This window comes from Prunus persica, chromosome G2 (genome assembly GCF_000346465.2).
Source record: "Prunus persica cultivar Lovell chromosome G2, Prunus_persica_NCBIv2, whole genome shotgun sequence".
Taxonomy (NCBI): Eukaryota; Viridiplantae; Streptophyta; class Magnoliopsida; order Rosales; family Rosaceae; genus Prunus; species Prunus persica.
In genome coordinates this window covers 26,138,210-26,156,390 of record NC_034010.1, presented here as the reverse complement: position 1 = coordinate 26,156,390, position 18,181 = coordinate 26,138,210, and the positions used below count along the sequence as shown (strand labels likewise).

Genomic DNA, 18,181 nt, shown 5'->3' with positions numbered 1-18,181 from the left:
CAATAGTACTGATATATAGGACATTGCCTGGCAATTTGTCTATCAAAATTCAAAGGAAATTGATCGTGTATAGGAGATTGTCGGAAGACTTTGAATTCAAAGGCAATTTCTGTAACCCGTCGCATTTTAATTTAAACTATATCTTAACTTCCAGCAAAATAAATATATAGAAAGACACATGATATTCAAGAGAAAGGCAATTTCTTAGTCATGCTTACAATAGACGTAGCTAACTAGTAAACCTATACGTATCAAAGGGTGCCTATGATTATTGGCTGTTTAATTTACTTAAAACATGAGTTAATACTACGTAAGTAAGAAAACCGTGTACTGAACGGGTGAAAAAAGATCTTGACTTGCAAATTTTCGGTCATCAAAATCCAACGTTCAAGTGGAGATAATAGTATATACCTACTACCTAGCCTTAAAGTGCTTAAACTTGTATTCTAGTGGACATGTTTGAAAAAATTGATCTAGGATATAATTTATTGTTGTGGTGTGTAGTGGACGACTTAATGGTCTCCATTTCAGTCAACTGAACTTTCATTGAATAATTTGCTATATATAGATAAGCTCAAAATGGAGAAGAAAGAAGTTGTGCATACATATTATTCAACTCATGCATTAGCAGAAGAATTGTAGAAAGAAAAAAAATGGGAGGAGGCTTAATATTGAGGTACATGTGGATGGTGGGTTTGTTTGCAATTGTAGGCAATAATTGGGGGTTCGAAATTGAGGGGGTGGAGGGGGATGGGGAGTGCGGGCAGCTGGACCCGGAGGTGCTTATCTACAAGCTAGCATCTTGTGCACCCTCCGGACAGGATGAGAACGTGGAGGTTCCTCCCAAGTGCTGTGGTCTGATACAGAAGGTCCGCACAAGCTGCCTTTGTGCCATCATCCTTTCTAAAGAAGCCAAGAGCCTTGGGATCAACCCCGTAGTTGCCGCCACCATTCCTAAACGCTGCAAAATTGCTGGACGTCCTAAGGGTTACAAGTGCGGAGGTATGTATGTCATCTGCATTTTATTATGCCTACTAACTTAATTAACGGTTCAGATTCGTAGTTTAACAATTTACGATGGCCAATTTAATCTGACTTTAAAATTCAGTCCCGGCTGCTTAGCTTGTGTAATTCTTGATTTTGCTGCTGTTAAATTTTTTTCATTTTTGGTGATTTGCAGCTTATGTGGTGCAAGCATGACTAAGAAGACCATTGGGTCATGGCGCGCGGCAGCTATGGTTCTCAAGTAACTTATAGACAACACTCTTAATGATATGCTAATCTAGCTTACAATGTTTAATTAGTATAATTAACCTTGAAGAAACTTACTATTGATAAATAAAAGGCAAAAAGCCACTTTTGATTCATGTGATTTATCACTTTTATCATTAAAGTTCCCGTGATTTTGTCAAACAAAGTAGGGTAAATATTCAGTTATGCTAAGATACGTTCAATTATTATTTTCTCCAATATGGAGGTATTTATACAAGTACAAAAATGTGTTAACCCTAAATAAAATAGGAAATATATCTAAATTACAATAGGAAGTAAATCTCTATTACAATAGGACTAAATAATAATTGGTAAGTAACCAAAATTCTAATAAAGTAAAGAACCAAAATCCTAACTAAGTAAGGACTCGCCAACAGATTTCAATTTGATCATTTTTACTTTTATTATTTTCAATTTAAAGTAACTGTTGTTACTTTGTTGAGGGGCACTTTGGTCCAAAAACAAAAACCGGAAAAACAAAAAAGAAAGAAAAAAATAAAAAAGAAAAAGAAAGGGAAAAAGAGGAGAGAGAAGCCCTCAGCCACACTGTTTTACCCCATTGTTTCATAACCTCCCTTGGAAGAGCCATGAGTCACCTTTCGCATAGTAGTGATAAAAGCAATCAAACTCATTCATAATTTATATATATATAGCTTCTATTGAGGGATTCTTCAAATAAGCTTATGTAAGGGACACCTCTTCTAGGCCCCACTCTGGATTGTATTTCACTAATTCAAATTGTCTATTTTGTAGATACTCATTTAAAGATCATCTCTACAAAAAATCACTTGAATTCGATATCATTTGACCACTCAATTAAGTTATTGAAATTTTAGTACTTTCTTGAAGTACCGTGTTCATTGATTTTGTAAGACATAATTGGATGTCGAAATGGTTTCCGATTTGTCTAATTTTTTGTAAGGATGATCTATGAATGAAGACTTAAAAAATAGATGGTTTGGATCATTGGGAAAAAAATTATAGGGTACCCTAAAGGGCGTCCATCAAATAAAATTATTTGAGGGATCCCTCAATAGAAGGGAACTGAATATATATATATATATATATATATTTATACAGTCCTGATCGCTTGGACTACAGGGGTCCAAGAGATTTGTGGTCACTCACGTTGGATGTAAATTCAACTGTTCACTCACTCTTGCACTCCTTTTAGAAAACTTTTTTGAACCATTGGATTAATATACAACGGTGGGTGACCACAATCTCTTGGACTCCTGTGGTCCAAGAGATCGAGACTGTATATTTATAACGGATAATAATTTACCTATTGTCTGATATTGATAATATGGTTATTATCTTTTATTGATAATATAATTTTTTGTCAAAATTTTAAGGATTTTTTATTGATCGAGATTTTAGGGATTAAAGGGAATGATTAGGGGTGCAAGTTGGATTGGAACATCCGATTTCGACCAATTCCGTTCTAAAAAATTCCGATTTTAGTAAGTTCAAATCAATTTTGACATCCAAAAGTTTCGAAATTCAAAAATTCTGATAAAAATTGGATTGGAATTGGAATGTATCTAAAGATTCTAAAAAATTCCGAATTTCGAAATATATTGGGGTTTTAAGCTTAAAATACACACAATTACTAATTTTATGTTGAATTAAATATAAGTTGATGACCAAATAGGCGTAGACAAGTTATTTCATAAAGGATAACAACATCTAAGTACTAGCGTATAACAGTTTTCCAAGTTTATGGCATGAGTTTCAATTTTGAGTCAAATTTAATCCTTCAAATGGTTGGGCATCTCTCTCTTTGACCTTAGTAGAGGAAAAAAAACACTCCCCCACCCCTTCAGCGCCGCATCTTGGGGGGGAGGTGGTATGCCTCTCCTCCCCTCCCCTCCCCTCCTCTTCCTCCTTGAATCACACTTTTCTCCTTCTCCCCCTATTTTCCAATCTAGTGGGATGTCATGGGCATGATTTCCCTTATCACCGCCATCTTTATCCACGGGTCCTGCTCCATACCGACCCAAAATCCATGGCTCATCTGGATTCCATCACCTCCCCTTTGATTTGGCCTCATCCTTGGTCTGTAGCTGCAAATTTCAAACGCGTTTTGGCGCGAATTTATTGGAAGGTGTGTAGAGCTCATGCTCGGGTGCTTGCACCACCTCCTTCCAGGTTCTTGGTTTTTTTTTTTTTTTTCTCTTGGCTATGAAATGGGTTTTCTCATTCTTTTTTTTGCTGGCTGCTGTCTTCTGGATGTATTGGTTGGGTTAATTATGATTCTGTTGGTGAATCTCGGATGGGCTTGTTTTGAGGGCTTGGTTTGCTGACCTACGAATGTTTGGTTCTTCATGGTGGTGATTGGTGGATGTCCATCTATAGTCGTGTAGTTTCTTTTTGCTGGTGGCGGCTTGGAGTTTCTCTTTGGTTGTGGCGGCTAGGTTTCATGTGTTTTATTTGATGTATTTTATGTTTAATGTGGGCTTTGTGCCTAATGTGGGTGTAATACCTCTTTGTGGGCTATATGCCTTTATGTGGGCTAAATGCCTTTATGTTGGCTTTTGTCGTTTTAGTTTTTTTGCTCGGGAACATAATCTTCATGCTATACTGTGATGGTTTTAGCTAGATTTGTTCATGTTTGTTTCTAGTTGGTTTTCTGATCGGTGTTTTTGCCTGATTTTGTTTGTACTATTCTATGCCGTTTTGAGGGATTGCGATGAATTGAAACTTCGACAAAAAAAAAGGGTTGGGCATGTTTACAATGTCGAACTAGTTTCCAAAATATTCCAAAAAAATTCCAAAATATGTAAGTTCCAAAATTTTCCAATATTCCGAGTTTTTTGAATTGGAATAGAAATAGAAATTCTAAAATTTTTTGGAACGAAATTGGAATAGAATTTCATTTTGAATTTTTTGGGATCAAAATTGGAATTCCCTGATTCTGATCCGATCCATCCGAAAATCAGCCCATGCCCATTAAAAAATGGAGCCATTGATATGCTATAAATCAAGAAGTATTAATTAGAAATGAGGGAGTTAATAGCATGCTTGAAAACTTGAATTTGAGTTTTATATATAAAATTAAAAATTGATGGGTTTATGTATAGGAAATAGAAGTTATAGGGCCTATATTAGGCCAGCGCTGAACAATATTGAAACTAATTGCACAATTCTCTTCAAGGCTTCAAGATTGAGGATATACTTGTTCGAAATAATCGAGATCAGCACAACCGGTGGCTTCTGAAACATTCAAGTGTGATAATACCTACCCTTCGGAGGACTCAGAGTCAGCCTTAGAGTGCTTATATCGAATATATTAAAGCTTTATTTTAATGGACATGTTTGAAAAAATTAATCTAAAGATATAATTTATTGTTGTGGTGTGTAGGACGACTTAGTGGTCGCCATTTCCAGTCAACTAAATTTTCTATATATAATATGCACAGAGCATTCATTTGTAGAAGAACTGTAAAAAGAAAAAATGGAAGGAGGTGTAATATTGAGGTACATTTGCATCGTGGGTTTGTTTGCAATTGTAGGCAATAATTGGGGGTTCGAAATTGAAGGGGTTGATGGGGCTGGGGAGTGTGGGCAGCTGGACCCGGAGGTGCTGGCATACAAGCTAGCACCCTGTGCAGCCGCCGCACAGGATAAGAATGTGGAGGTTCCTCCCAATTGCTGCGCCCTGATGCAGAAGGTCCGCACAAGCTGCCTTTGTGCCATCATCCTTTCTAAAGAAGCTAAGAGCCTTGGGATCACCCCTGTAGTTGCCGTCACCATTCCTAAACGCTGCAAAATTGCTGGACGTCCTAGGGGTTACAAGTGCGGAGGTATGTATGTCATCTGCATCTTAGTATGCGTATTCACTTAATTAAAGGTTCAGATTCATAGTTTGACAATTTACGACAGCGAATTTAGTCTGACTTTAAAATTCAGTCTCGACTGCTTAAGCTTGCGTAATTCTTGATTTTGCTGCTGTTAAAAACTTTTCATCTTTGGTGATTTGCAGCTTATGTGGTGCAAGCCTGATGAGGCGTAGAGAAGAAGACCATTTGGCCATGGCCCGCGGCAGCTATGGTTCCCAAGTAACTTTATAGATAACACTCTTGATGATGTGCCAATCTAGCTTACAATGTTTAATTAGTATAGACCTTGAAGAAACTTACTATTGGTTAATAAAGTGTTGGTCCATGAAACGCCCATCTATATATGTTTTTATGTTTTGTTTTGTTGATATAAGCGATATTGAGGAAGGGGGTTGTCTCACACACACTATCAAAGTGGCAAAACGTTTCTTGTTATGGATTCATATCATAGATCGATTGCCAGAATTTGGATTGAAATGTTAAAAACAGAGTGTCTAAATTAAGTAGATGAAAGTTCTCTCTAACAAAACAAAACAAAGTACATGAAACATTAATTAGCTGGTATATATTACATAACTTGCCCAACTGGGATAAAAAGACCCAACAAGCTAAGTTTCTGGATCAGTCCTGGCTCTTCTGCACTATATCTACCATGCTATATATGTACTCTATATAACACACACCATCTTATTTTCCATACATAGTCTTTAAGGTAGATGTTCATACTGGGATCTCACCCTGCAACATAACAGACATTAAATTTTTCAGAGTCAGATGAAAAAGTAACAGCTAAACTGCATTGCATGCCAAGCAGAAGCAAAACATAGGATTTAATTAATCACCATTAATTAAGGGGGATGAACTTGTGTTAATTACCTCTGCTAAAAGGTGGTGAGTTCACATAAAACGCACAGGAAAGAGTTAGTAATAAAGTGAACCTGGACAGATGAGAAGTATAGATATGAATTAATATTGTAGACTAGATTAGTATAATTAATAATCTTGATTAGTAAACATAATTCCATGAAAAAACATACCCTTCCACCAGTTTCCCCTTGAAGCACCGTTTGAATTATTCCCATTTGCATCATCATCACCCCCATCTTTCTTAGACTGAAGAATTACACAACAATTAATATCAGTAGAGTTTACTTCATAAAAATCAAATAATAAAAACCCCAAAAAAAAAGAAAAAGAAACCAACTTAGTTTGCACTTACAAGGTGGTGCTGGTGGGATTCAGTGGTCGTCCCAGTTCTTGGACTATAATTTTCTTGGCCACCATAGTAGATTGAGGAGCTGAAGTTGCATGGCTCCACAGCTTCATTTTGATATATCATGGAATCTTTGCTTGCGCCTTTCGTGCTTTCACCTTTGCTGGTGTAAAACCCTTGGCTCTTATTATCCAAAGCGCTTGGATTTCCGTACTTGCCACTGCTCCCAAGTCCCTAATCAAAATTTAAACCCTCAGATAATTTAGACTTGTACCCCCCCAAAAAAAATAAAAATAAATAAATCAGGGCAATAAACTCACTTACCGCTGATGGTGGTGGTGGGAAAATAGAGCCAAACAAGGAGGATGAAGAAGATGAAGAAGAGTCCTTAGGGCCAAAGAGATGATCCAGAGTCCTGGAAGAAGAAGAAGAGGCATGGCTTGAACCACCACCACCCACTTGGTTCTTGTTCTCCATAGTAATATAATTAGTTATGTATATAGAACTCTTGTATATACTAGCTAAGTAGTTATAGTGTTTTCACAAAAGCTGCTTTCTTTGTCAGCCAAAACGAACAAAATTAACTACTGCTGCTGCTTCTGATAGCTGATAGTTTATCTCTTAACGGTCAAAGACCTAGAAGCAGAAAATTGGATAAAATTTGCAGAATATTGATGAGAAGAAATACAGAAACAAACAAGTTAAGAGATAAAACTGGAGAAGGTAAGGGGGGCCAGAGAGAACACGTGAAGATTTGCAGATGTGGTAGTGAAGGCGTGACAGAGGTATTTATAAGCCCAAAAATATATGGAGATGGAGTTAGCTGCTGGTTGGGATACATGGATGCTAACCTCATCCCCTGTCTCTGGTCCCCATGTGCCCTTCAACTCTCCCCTGTTTTTTGACACATGGGTTGCCTCAGTTTGATCCAAGTGGACATCTTGCCAACTCTAAGCCCCTACTGCCATGTGTCTCAGTGGGACCCTATATAAATCAATCTTTGACCAATACATACATGTTCTATTATATGCTTTTGCTTGATTTGGTCGACATTCAGATTTTTTTTCTGTGAGAGAGATGAGAGGTGAGGAGATGAGGAGATGAGGAGATGAGGAGAGAGAGAGAGAGAGCAGTTAATGTCTTAAAACGGATAAGGTGATGATGTCTCAAATTGATGCGGATATGCCCGTTTGCATCAAATAGTTGACTCAAGCCACACTAGATGCCATGCAATTCATATAAAACATATTGCATGTGTGCATGTCTTCCTTGCAATATTTCAAGAATCGGTACCAATATATGCCATCAAATATTACTATCTTCGAATGTAATTTTTGAATGATTTTTTTTTAATCGAGCACAATTTGACCTCTAGTAACTTATAAGAAGGATTTAGTCAATAAGCGATATAAAAAATGGATATTTATGATCATTTCAAATTATGTTAACTTGTAAGCATCCTTCCGCACAGTCTCATACGTTTAGCTGTAGCCTGTGTATATATATATTTTAAATCAAGAAATATCTTATTATTTGAAGTTATGGAATGAAAAGATAATGTTTTTTTGTGTGTATAGCCAAGAATGATATCAAATTTCATTTAAAAAAATATACTTATATGATCAAAAGAGTACGTCGTGATCAACATGGCTACTAGCAAAGATGCCACATGGTGAAATGGTTTAGTGTTATTATGAAAATTCAACCCAATGAAATGATACTTCAAGGTTCTCATCCGCGTGCCTTTGAGAACATATTCTAATTCAATTTAATTAAAGTAAATCCGTATCAGCTCCGTCAAAAAGAACTTCAATCAGATGATTAGTTGATAACCAATGCAGGGCTTACAAGCAATGTTTAGGCGGCTTATAAGTAGTGTTTAGATACTATATTTAAATCACATTATCTTGAAGATACGCTAGTTAAAGGATTTTCATTCTTTCATTTCTCATCATAGCTTTATGTTCCTTTTGGATAGCTTAGGATAAGCACTGCATTTCGACCAAATAAAAGGATAAGCACTGCATCTTCCCATTACATCCATATCACCGCCACTTTCCCGGAACCACATCCATAGGCAGAGCAAAACTTTTCCATTTCTGCATGTAGATGAAATTGGATAACTCCATATCAAATTTCCGATGTGGGACTTTATTCTTCAACGTATCTATGAACCACATCTTTTTTCCTTCATTTTCTAGGTTCTTTTTCCCACTCCTTGGATCGATCTTAGTTTGGTCTGGTGGGTTTTGACCCAGCTTGGATCTCAGATTGTTGCAACCCAACTCAACCCAATTCTTTTTTCATTAGAAAGGTGAGGCTTGGGCCCAATTCAGATAAAAAAGAGAAAATAAAAAAGTGGTTCGACCAACCTAAACTTGCTACTTGACCATGCATGTGGAACAAGTTGAGATTCCCGTAGCCAATTTGGAAAAAGTTGTATGTACGAGTCATTTTTGTTCATTCTTTCTGGTTTGTAGCCATGGAGGAATGAATGTTGTAAATAAAAGCATATCAATTTGCCGTGTCATTTTCAAGCCCAACTTTCCATGGGGGGGTTGCTTGCTTTAGAAGAAGGAAAAAGCTTTAAGACAAGACCTGTAAATATAACATTGTTCATCTTAATTATATCATTACCTCATCCAAATGCCGTCCACATCGAAAGGTCAAAGCCTCAAAGGTTCAGGGGGGCCTGAGACAAATAATATGTTTTTGGGTTATTATTGGTGTCGGTCGCTTCCTTTTCACAATTGTATGGTCCTATACAAAATGTAACAAAAGAGAAAAAGAAAAGCCATAGGTCAATTATGACAAGCGTGCATGTGATATGGATGATGAAGATTAAAAGTAGTCCTTATATGCTCAAACAAGTGAGAAGTGAGAAAAAGGCTACGAATATTCCACATTCCAATTTCGCACCACTCACCCCTCGATGGCTATGTTATGTGGGTGGATTATTGTCCTTGGCACAACTTGCATGGCAGGTCGTGCATTGTACGTAATTGATGTGCCAACATCATGTGTATGTGTACATTTCCAAATGTTCCTCTCTTGTAATGGAGAAATATTATATATTACGGGGATAACATTGTTTTGTTATCTTAAATTTTATCATGTGCGGTAAGGATTCTACATGACATAGCATAATTAGATGAGGATAGTAAAACAATGCTATCCCGTTGACATATAAGTCTTTCTCCTTGTAATGACGACAACGACTGAAAATTAGCCATAAATCAATCATTCTATTGTGAAGAGGAGGGGGTCACTCAAAAGAGAGGGGCCAAACATCGTCTTAGGTTTAATTCTCATTCTTGCCACATTAGAACATTTTTAGTGGGAGGGGCTAGTCCAAGCAAGAGGCCCCCTAGGCCCCAATCTCGTTTTCAGCAATCAAGGCTTGCCAGGGCAAGCGCTGGCTCCATTAGCCTGGGCAAGATGACTTAATGTTGACGTCATTGTGACGTTAGCAGCCAATTTAAATAAAAAAAAAATAAAAAAAAAGACAGGGATAAAAATGCCAAAAATTTCAGAATTAAAAAAATATAAAAAAATATCTAGCCATATTCTTCACTTCCCACATCAAAACTCTATACAAAGGCAATGGGTGGAAAATCAATTAAAAAATTGCTAGGGCAGACACTATTAATGTAAATAGTAACAACTATTGCCTCTTCTTATCTTTTCCAATAACAAATGTGTGGAAATGCTCTTAATAATCTATTGGTTCATGAGAAAAATTTGGACAGACCACTTCGTGTCACATGGCAAGTACCCATTAAAAGTTTTCTGGTTGGTCTCTTTTCGTTCTTAATTAAAGTATGAACAAGGAGGGATGTGATTTGATATGGGAATGCTACCTACGTAGCTTTCAATTTATTGTCTATACATATACACCTATCAATTGGGGGCAAAATTCCCTTTCCCACTCCAAGAATGGAAAGCAAAGGACAGACTTGGATTACATAGAGTACCATAAAATAATCCCTAATAAGGGATACATTTCAAGTTTTCGCATCACAGTAAAGCCTCATCACTCATGATGTACAAATATAATAAATTTTAATAATCTGGCATTTTAATCCTCGGCAAAAATTTCAGCAACTTGCCGTTTCTTATTGATACATCAATACATGATTACATGGTCACGCACCTTTTAAATTTCAAGATATACAACAATGGGGCTCCTCACTTGGAAAGTACCATCATCCCACACCAGAGAAGCAGAGACTATGGTTTTGTTAATTAATCACCGAGTGTTCCATAATTATTTTTTGATGAGCAGCCACTCTTGTCCCTGATAATAATTTGCAATAATTTGGTACCATAGCCTTGTGCACACAAAAGATTTACGTAGTCACATTATGTAGCGTCATATATAGAGATTTTTCTTTTTGTGTTTTTAATGAATTATTTTTGTATGTGTCAAACTGAGATTTGTAAAAAGTAGTCTCCTTCCCCTTGTATGGTGATGGTACTATGCTGTCATCTAGATCTTCAATATCCGAAATAGGGACATTTTTGGAGGCCATGCTGCTAGACTAGAAGCTCCCGGAGCAGCTATATCCGGCCGCAACATAACAGGAAAAAAATAAATAAATTCAGAGATGAAGTACTGCGGCCTAGCTAATTATATAAAAGACTTGAGAATGTTCATCAAGTTGTTCTTTAGGAAAAATCAATTCGTAGCTTATGTTATTGGGTGTCTAGAGTAAATTTCCCCAAGGCCAATTGATTAATAATAATAATTATTATTCATGCAAAATCCAATGCCAAACCTTACAGCCTAGCCCAACAAGCACATCTCTCCAAAGTCCACCACACTTAACAAACCAAGAAAGTGCTTTGTTTGAAAACTTGAGGTTTCGCAATGTAGGACAAGAACCCACACCACACCATTTTGCTTTCAAACTCCAACAGTTATTACCTTGATGAGAATGATGTCATATGGGGACAGGGTTTATCAATTAGCTATAATCGTAAATTAGGTTAGCTAATTCTCTGTTGTAGCTTAGAAGTTGGAACTATTTAAAAAAAAAAAAAAAAAAAACCTTGTTGAGCTGATTTAATGGTAAATACTGTTGCCACGCTGAGAAGGAGAAACGACCATGGAACTAAAGCCATTATGGGGGTCAGAGTCACTACAAAACCTAAAAACATGCTTGGAAAAGATGGGCAATCTCATCCAAGAACATCATGTATTTATACTAAGATTTAGCCATGCGTTTCACATGTTTGCTTTAATCCTAGTCATACGTGTATTACAAATCTAATGATTCACATTTGATCCCACGCATATCTAAAATGCACTACTCTTTTGTTCACACACACTTTTTGAATTTGTGATGTATGATTAAGATTAAAAGTCAAGTAAATGACAAGCACATTAGAACCTGCAGAGGATCCGAATCCGAAATTTTGTGATCATAGTCTTCCACGCACTCAAACCATTTCTTCCTTAAGTATAACGCTTATATCTAGCTGACGTATTTTTATCAACCCCTATAGCTTAAGGGGATAGAGAGGTAAGGTAAGGAATCAACACGTGTAAGAGATTAATAAGCTGATCTTCGAAAAAGAAATTAAAGCCACATTAAATTTACTTGTCGTTCATTGTTTAATCTCCAACCTCGTGAATCACATATTGTTCTTCCATGGTTACGTCAATTTGTTTGCGTCATAATGATGAGATCTCCATTTCCATTTCATTTCAACTAGGGTGATCATGGTTTTTTCTTTTTCTCAAGAAAGATGATCCTGGTTGTGTTTGGTTACAATTATAAGTTAAACCGACCATATCGATAATGACTTGGTCCCCCATAATGATAATGGACTCACTAGAGCATCCCAGCTCAACTTTCACTAACAAAGCAAAAGCACTTTTGCAGACGCCATAGAGATGTGAACGAAAGAACGCTTGAACGTTTGGATTTCTCAATTGACCCATTTACTGACTGAAAAAGATAGCTTCTGCCCAAGAGATGTGAAAGAAAGAACGCTTGGATTAACTTTGATTTCAATTGCTTTTGACTTCATATGTCGATGTTGGTGACCCAAAAATTTGATGTAATCTGTTTCCGCGGGCCGCGGCATCATATACCAAACCAGGATATGGAGCCCTGATAGGGTTTATCTGGCCAGCTTTGTATGCAAATTCGGCATCATAATTAAGATTGGCACTCATGGGTTTAGCTGAAAAAAAGAAGAAGAAATATTACCCATTCTCAGCACTAGTGATATAGATAAACCCTATAATATTTAATTTCTATAAACAAACTCTAAAAAAAATAAAAAATGACAACTGACCCTATTGAATTTAATTTTGATTAATAAATTACTTTGATGCCTTAGTGAGGGTTTTTTGAATGAGATTTTGGGGTGGGGCTTGTTTTAAGAAATTGATGACAGTTTTGTAATTTATATGAAGTTTGAAGTCTCTTTGTTATGTTGTAAATGGACTGTGAGTGTGTTTCTAAAATCCATTTTATGTAGGGTATTTTTTTAATTTGGGCCCCAATATTGAATATAATAGTGAATCTCCCCAAAAAAAATTTGTTTGAATCATTTTTCATACAACCCCAATGAAGTCCCATGACCTTCTTGTGTGGAGCTGCTTAACAGACACAACACCATCCTCACCAACCATCTTTTGAGCTTCTTCCGTTGGGGGAGAACGACACTCGTTTACTTTTCCATCTTGAATCTCAATTTTGAATTAGATTATTCTTTTTTTTTAAAATATAAAAAAACTAATGAACTAGCTCATTTATTATTCAGTATCTCAATTTTGAAATGGATTATTTAAGCATAAACAACAACAACAAATGACCTACTAGTGTAGTGGTTTGGAGCAAATGTTCCTTCTTAGAAAAGGTCTTGGATTCGAGTTCTAGCATCCGTGTAGTATGTGTGTGTTTAATATGTTATCACCTATCTCAATAGGAAATGTCCAAAAAAAACAAAAAGAAGAACAACGAGGGTGGGATTTGCATGGGATCACTCCAAACAAGTACACAATAAAATAAAAGATACATTTCAAGTTTCTGCATCATAGTAAAGTCTCATCACTCATAGTCGATAGTGCAATTTGAGATGTGGCATTTGATCCTCAGTAGTGCAATTTGCTTTTTCTTATTCTTACATCAATACAGGATTACATGATCCAATGCACTACTTAATATATAGCATAGACAACAATGGGGCTCCTGACTTGGAAAGTACCATCATCCCACACCAGAGAAGCAGAGACACTGGATTTGTGATGAATTGACCCTTTTACTGTGACCTGAAAGGATAGCTTCTGCCCGAGAGATGAGAACGATAGAATGCTTGGATTAACTTTGATTTCGAGTCCCTTTGTTGCAACTATCACTTTAGCTTTATATGTGGACCTTGGTGATCCAACATTTGTGGCTGTCCTATTGAAAACCCCACTGATGGAGTTTGGATTAGAGGAGGAAAGTGCAAAAGAAGGATAATTCAAATTATCACTGAGTGCTCCATAATTAGTTTTTGATGAGCAGCTACTCTTGTGCCCTGTAATAGATTGCAATAATTTGGTACTATAGCCTTGTCCACACAAAAATTCTATGTAGTCCAGCTCCGTAGCATCATATACCAAACCAGGATATGGAGCCCTAACAGGGTCAATTTGGCCAGCTCCATATGCAAATTCGGCTTCAGGGTTAAGATCGGGACTCAGGGGTTTAGCTGCAAAATCGTTACAAATAATCCAAGATATACATGGTTAGGCCATACTAAAATTGTAAGTAATTAAAATAATTGTTCTTTCATAATAACTTATCACGTTTATACACAGCCCTACCGGTGGTGATAATAGCGGATTGGATAGCAGCAGGAGACCAATTGGGGTGAAATGATTTGACGTATGCAGCTACCCCAGTGGCATGTGGGCAAGCCATTGATGTCCCTGAGACGAAATTGTATGATGCTACTCTGTCATCTCCTTGAACAAACGAAACGGGGGCAATTGGAGGAAATGCTGCCAAAATAGAAGCTCCCGGAGCAGCTATATCTGGCTGCAACATAATAAGGAGAAAAATTAAGGAGAGATGAAGTGCTGCAGCCTAGCTAGCTAATTATATATAAAATAAAGAGTCTTGAGTGTTCATCAAGTTCCAAGTAATTACCTTGAGAATGTTGGGAGTGACTGGATTAGGACCCCTTGATGAGAAGGATGGCACATATGGGGACAGTGTGTCAATATCCTCAGTACTTTTAAAAATTGTTGCAGTTGGGTTCCTACAAATTAATCATTACAATATTCAAAATCATATATAAATTAGCTAATTAGCATCATTCTGATCTGGTTTAGCTTAAAAGTTACAAATAATATTTGTGTGTACCTTGTTGAGGTAATGTAATAGTAAATGCTGTTACCACTATCCAAACCAAGGCAAGAGGCAGGCATGGGAAGAGGGTCAAGCACATCTGCAACAGGTCGGCTTTGCAAAATAACTCCAACTGCACCTGCAAAATAGGCCCCATAGCCAGTCGTCCCATCGCAAAGAACAATCTTGCCCTTCACCAAATTGTGGTCTAACGTGCCTGGTTCGCATGTCCTGTACGGTACCATCATACATATTATTATCAGACTGAAACTATATCCCATAAATATTACAATTGTATTTACTTAGATGTAGACTCGTCGTAGCCTGCTGTCCTATTGGGTGCGTCTCCAGCATATATTAGAGGATAGAACTTGCCCTTGAGGTCAAATGTGTTTGTTACAATTCCCTATATACGCCAATGAAGCAAATTAATATATTAATTCAATTGCTTAAGTGAGGGCAGGTTATTTAGCTATAGGTTCTATTAATTGTACCTCATAGATTTTTTGGTTGCCCAATTGGACCTTGGTAACAAACTCCCGATCTATGGTGGTTGCAGCCACAGAAAGAAACCATGGCGCAAAGTTTGAGATGGTCTTGGGGCCTGGACCGTCGTTCCCAGCAGCAGTGGAAGTCAGAATTCCTTTTCTTAAAGCGTGAAAGGCTCCAATGGTAATTGGTGTCCTGAAATAATCTTCCGGCGATGCGGGTCCGAGGGAGACAGATAGTATGTCGACACCATCCGCGATCGCATCATCAAATGCCGCTAGAATATCTACGTCATCACAATCACTCGGCCAACATACTTTGTACACCGCAATACGTGCTGATGGGACCCCTCCTCTTGCTGTCCCCGATCCCAAACCAAATAGGCTTGCTTTGCTAACTAAGTTTCCTGCAGCCGTTGATGCAGTGTGAGTTCCATGGCCACCCGAGTCTCGCGGAGACTTGATGTCATCTTTGACGAAGGGTTCATTATTGCGGTAATACCGTGCTCCAATGATTTTACTGTTTCAACCATAGCAACAATACGTCAATCAATTATCACATAAAACGGATAATTTTTACATTTATTATCTAGCAACATGACAGGTCTAGTATATTAGCCTTACTTGTTGCAAGTAAAATTGGATGAGCCTTGGCATGTGCCTTTCCATTTTTTGGGTGGTGGACCGAACCCGGCATCACTGAAGCTGGCAGATTCCGGCCAAACTCCAGAGTCGATCACCCCAACGATGATATCGCTTTCAACAGTGCTTCTCTTCACGTTTTCATGAAACCCGATGAAGTTCCATGACCTTGTTGTGTGGAGCTTCTGCTTCCCACTAGGGAAAACAGACACCACACCAGCCATTCCTATACACACACACACACACACACAAGCTTCCAGTAAGATATAAACTTATAATGATCAGTACTTTTTATGCAAATTGGAAAGAAAGCTAGGTCCACAACCAGCCATTTTCTGAGCTTCTTCCTCTGTTAGCTTTGCAGCAAAGCCATTGAAGCTTCTCTTGTAGCTGTGCAGTAGGAGAGGTTCTTGTTCAATATTGCTGAACATAAACTAACTCAAGTTAGGAGATCTTCTTCCTCTGTTAGCTATAGTTTACTAAATTGCAAATCATATCCTTGTAATGTTAATTAGTTATATAATTGTCACCAATTACTCATCTAGAAAACTCGTTAATCCTAACAAAAAAAGGCAGTAAACTTATATGTATATGTGATAATTAACCTGCTGCCAACTACGTTTTGAAGCATATCTACATGAAGAGGCAATGTGGTAGTGGTGGGAATGTCGAGCTTTGGCTTGTCCCCCATGTACACAATATAAACCTGCGATTAATATAATCATAATTAACGTTATTAAAGACCAGTTCAATTTTAGTTTTTAGTTTTAAGTTTTTATTTTTCATTTTTTGTGCTAGAGTATAAAGAAAAATGAGAGTGAGAATGGGAGTGAGGATGAGATTGAGAGAGAGGATGAGAGGGAGGAGTAACAAAAGTGAAAAGAATTTGAAATAGATTTCAGTTTTTAGTTTTTGTTTTCACTTTTATTTTGCCTCCCTCCCATCCTCTCTTTTCAATTTCATCTCCACTCTCATTCTCACTTCCATTTTCCCTCGTTTTCCTCTATACTTTAGCACAAAAAATAAAAAATAAAAAATAAAAACTAAAATTGAAATGGTTATCAAACGGACCATAAGTATATAGAAGCCAGTTTTAAACTAAAATGGTACATATATATATATATATATATATAAATAGCGGAGAATTGCATGCCTTTCTGGTATCCGTATGAGCAGCAGAATGAGTGACATCCACTAGAAGAGTACATGTGAGGCTGAGAAGGAGAAACCACACTACATGGAAAAACCCTTCTGGCCACTGTGGAACTAAATCCATTATGGGGGGTCTCACTACAATACCTAGAAAACGTACTACTTGGAAAAGATGGGGCAAGCTCATCCAAGAACATCATGTATTTATAATAAGAAGTAGCCATGCGTTTCACATGTTTGCCTCGATCCTAGCCGTTCATTACAAATCTAATGAATTCGTACATTTGATCCCACCCATATCCAAAAGTGCACTACTCTTTTGTTCACACACCTTTTGAATTTGTGATGTACAGTTAAGATTAAAAGGCAAGCAAAGGGGCAAGCACGCATTAAGAACCGGTAGAGGATCCGAATCCGAATCCAAAATTTTGTGATCAAAGTCTTCCATATGCACTCACACCATATCTTCCTTACCTTAACTATACCACTTCTTTAAAGTTGGATTCCATATTTGAAGCACCTGACTTTACTCAAATACTGAAGATTGATTGCATATAAAGCAAAAAAACATGCACTTCTAATAGAACATGTTTTGGTATATTTGACTATTCAGCTCAAAATATTGAGTTTTCAAAAGAGAAAAACTAGAGACCGAAAGAAGCTAGTTTTGACTTATCCGGAAATTGATGGGTTTAAGCTTTCCAAAACTAACCTAAACCCTTTTCAAACTCCGAACAGATATTCCAAGAACATTTCACATGTTTGCTTCGATCCTAGCCGTGTCTTATTTCAAATCTAACATTTGATCTCACGCTCTTCCAAAAATGCACTACTCTTTTTTGTTCACACAGTTTTGAATTTGTGATACACGATTAAGATTAAAAGACAAATAAATCAGAAACATATTAAGAATTTATGGTAAAAAATCTGAATCCGTAGTTATTTATTTCATTCTAAATTAAGTAGGCTTTTGATCATGTTCTTCCATGCACTCACACCCTCATCTTCCTTGACCATAACACCTTTTAGAGGCTGTCTGAAAAGCACTTCTTCAAAAATATTAGAGGCTGTTAATTTTTGGGGTATTTGACTATTTGTTAAAGTACATTCATCCTTCATGTAGCTAAAAATTTAGTTTTCAAAAAAGAAAAGCTCAGCTTGACTTAGGTGGGCATTGATTGATTTAAGGTTTATTCATTGTAGTATCTCCTGAAATTTTGG

General features: G+C 37.0%; 3 protein-coding genes across 5 annotated transcripts; 1 reads left to right on the top strand and 2 right to left on the bottom strand.

The window, feature by feature from the left end:
* On the top strand, positions 582-5,480 carry LOC18787407 (putative lipid-transfer protein DIR1). Of its 3 annotated transcripts, none has more exons than XM_020558525.1 (2): positions 582-1,002; positions 5,258-5,480. In XM_020558525.1, the coding sequence occupies exons 1-2, from the start codon at positions 654-656 to the stop codon at positions 5,275-5,277; spliced, it is 369 nt and encodes a 122-aa protein (XP_020414114.1). In that variant the 5' UTR covers positions 582-653; the 3' UTR covers positions 5,278-5,480. The 3 variants fall into 3 exon arrangements, with proteins under 3 accessions (XP_020414114.1, XP_020414113.1, XP_020414112.1); XM_020558524.1 differs by lacking the exon at positions 5,258-5,480 and adding an exon at positions 1,181-1,374 and having other exon boundaries at positions 587-1,002; XM_020558523.1 differs by lacking the exon at positions 582-1,002 and adding an exon at positions 4,708-5,078.
* On the bottom strand, positions 5,590-7,104 carry LOC18787223. The gene is made up of 5 exons (XM_020558522.1): positions 6,652-7,104; positions 6,334-6,561; positions 6,152-6,227; positions 5,991-6,052; positions 5,590-5,852 (listed from the first exon to the last, which is right to left on the bottom strand). Exons 1-4 carry the CDS (start codon positions 6,802-6,804, stop codon positions 6,036-6,038), a joined length of 474 nt encoding a protein of 157 aa, XP_020414111.1. The 5' UTR covers positions 6,805-7,104; the 3' UTR covers positions 5,590-5,852; positions 5,991-6,035.
* On the bottom strand, positions 13,293-17,127 carry LOC18787598 (cucumisin). Its single transcript, XM_020557556.1, has 10 exons — positions 16,962-17,127; positions 16,414-16,514; positions 16,134-16,231; positions 15,791-16,034; positions 15,173-15,686; positions 14,981-15,084; positions 14,694-14,909; positions 14,478-14,589; positions 14,153-14,366; positions 13,293-14,037 (listed from the first exon to the last, which is right to left on the bottom strand). Exons 1-10 carry the CDS (start codon positions 17,082-17,084, stop codon positions 13,502-13,504), a joined length of 2,262 nt encoding a protein of 753 aa, XP_020413145.1. The 5' UTR covers positions 17,085-17,127; the 3' UTR covers positions 13,293-13,501.

Bases quoted from the DNA above. Each gene is read 5' to 3' on its own strand.
- LOC18787598 (XM_020557556.1), bottom strand. From the start codon at position 17,084: ATGGATTTAGTTCCACAGTGGCCAGAAGGGTTTTTCCATGTAGTGTGG. The intron at 16,515-16,961 runs GCATGCAATTCT...TATTAATCGCAG, and splicing joins CTCATACGGATACCAGAAAG to GTTTATATTGTGTACATGGG. The intron at 15,687-15,790 runs GTAAGGCTAATA...TGGTTGAAACAG, and splicing joins TCCAATTTTACTTGCAACAA to TAAAATCATTGGAGCACGGT.
- LOC18787223 (XM_020558522.1), bottom strand. From the start codon at position 6,804: ATGGAGAACAAGAACCAAGTGGGTGGTGGTGGTTCAAGCCATGCCTCT. The intron at 6,562-6,651 runs GTAAGTGAGTTT...AATTTTGATTAG, and splicing joins TCCCACCACCACCATCAGCG to GGACTTGGGAGCAGTGGCAA. The intron at 6,228-6,333 runs GTAAGTGCAAAC...GTAATTCTTCAG, and splicing joins AATCCCACCAGCACCACCTT to TCTAAGAAAGATGGGGGTGA.
- LOC18787407 (XM_020558525.1), top strand. From the start codon at position 654: ATGGGAGGAGGCTTAATATTGAGGTACATGTGGATGGTGGGTTTGTTT. The intron at 1,003-5,257 runs GTATGTATGTCA...GGTGATTTGCAG, and splicing joins TAAGGGTTACAAGTGCGGAG to CTTATGTGGTGCAAGCCTGA.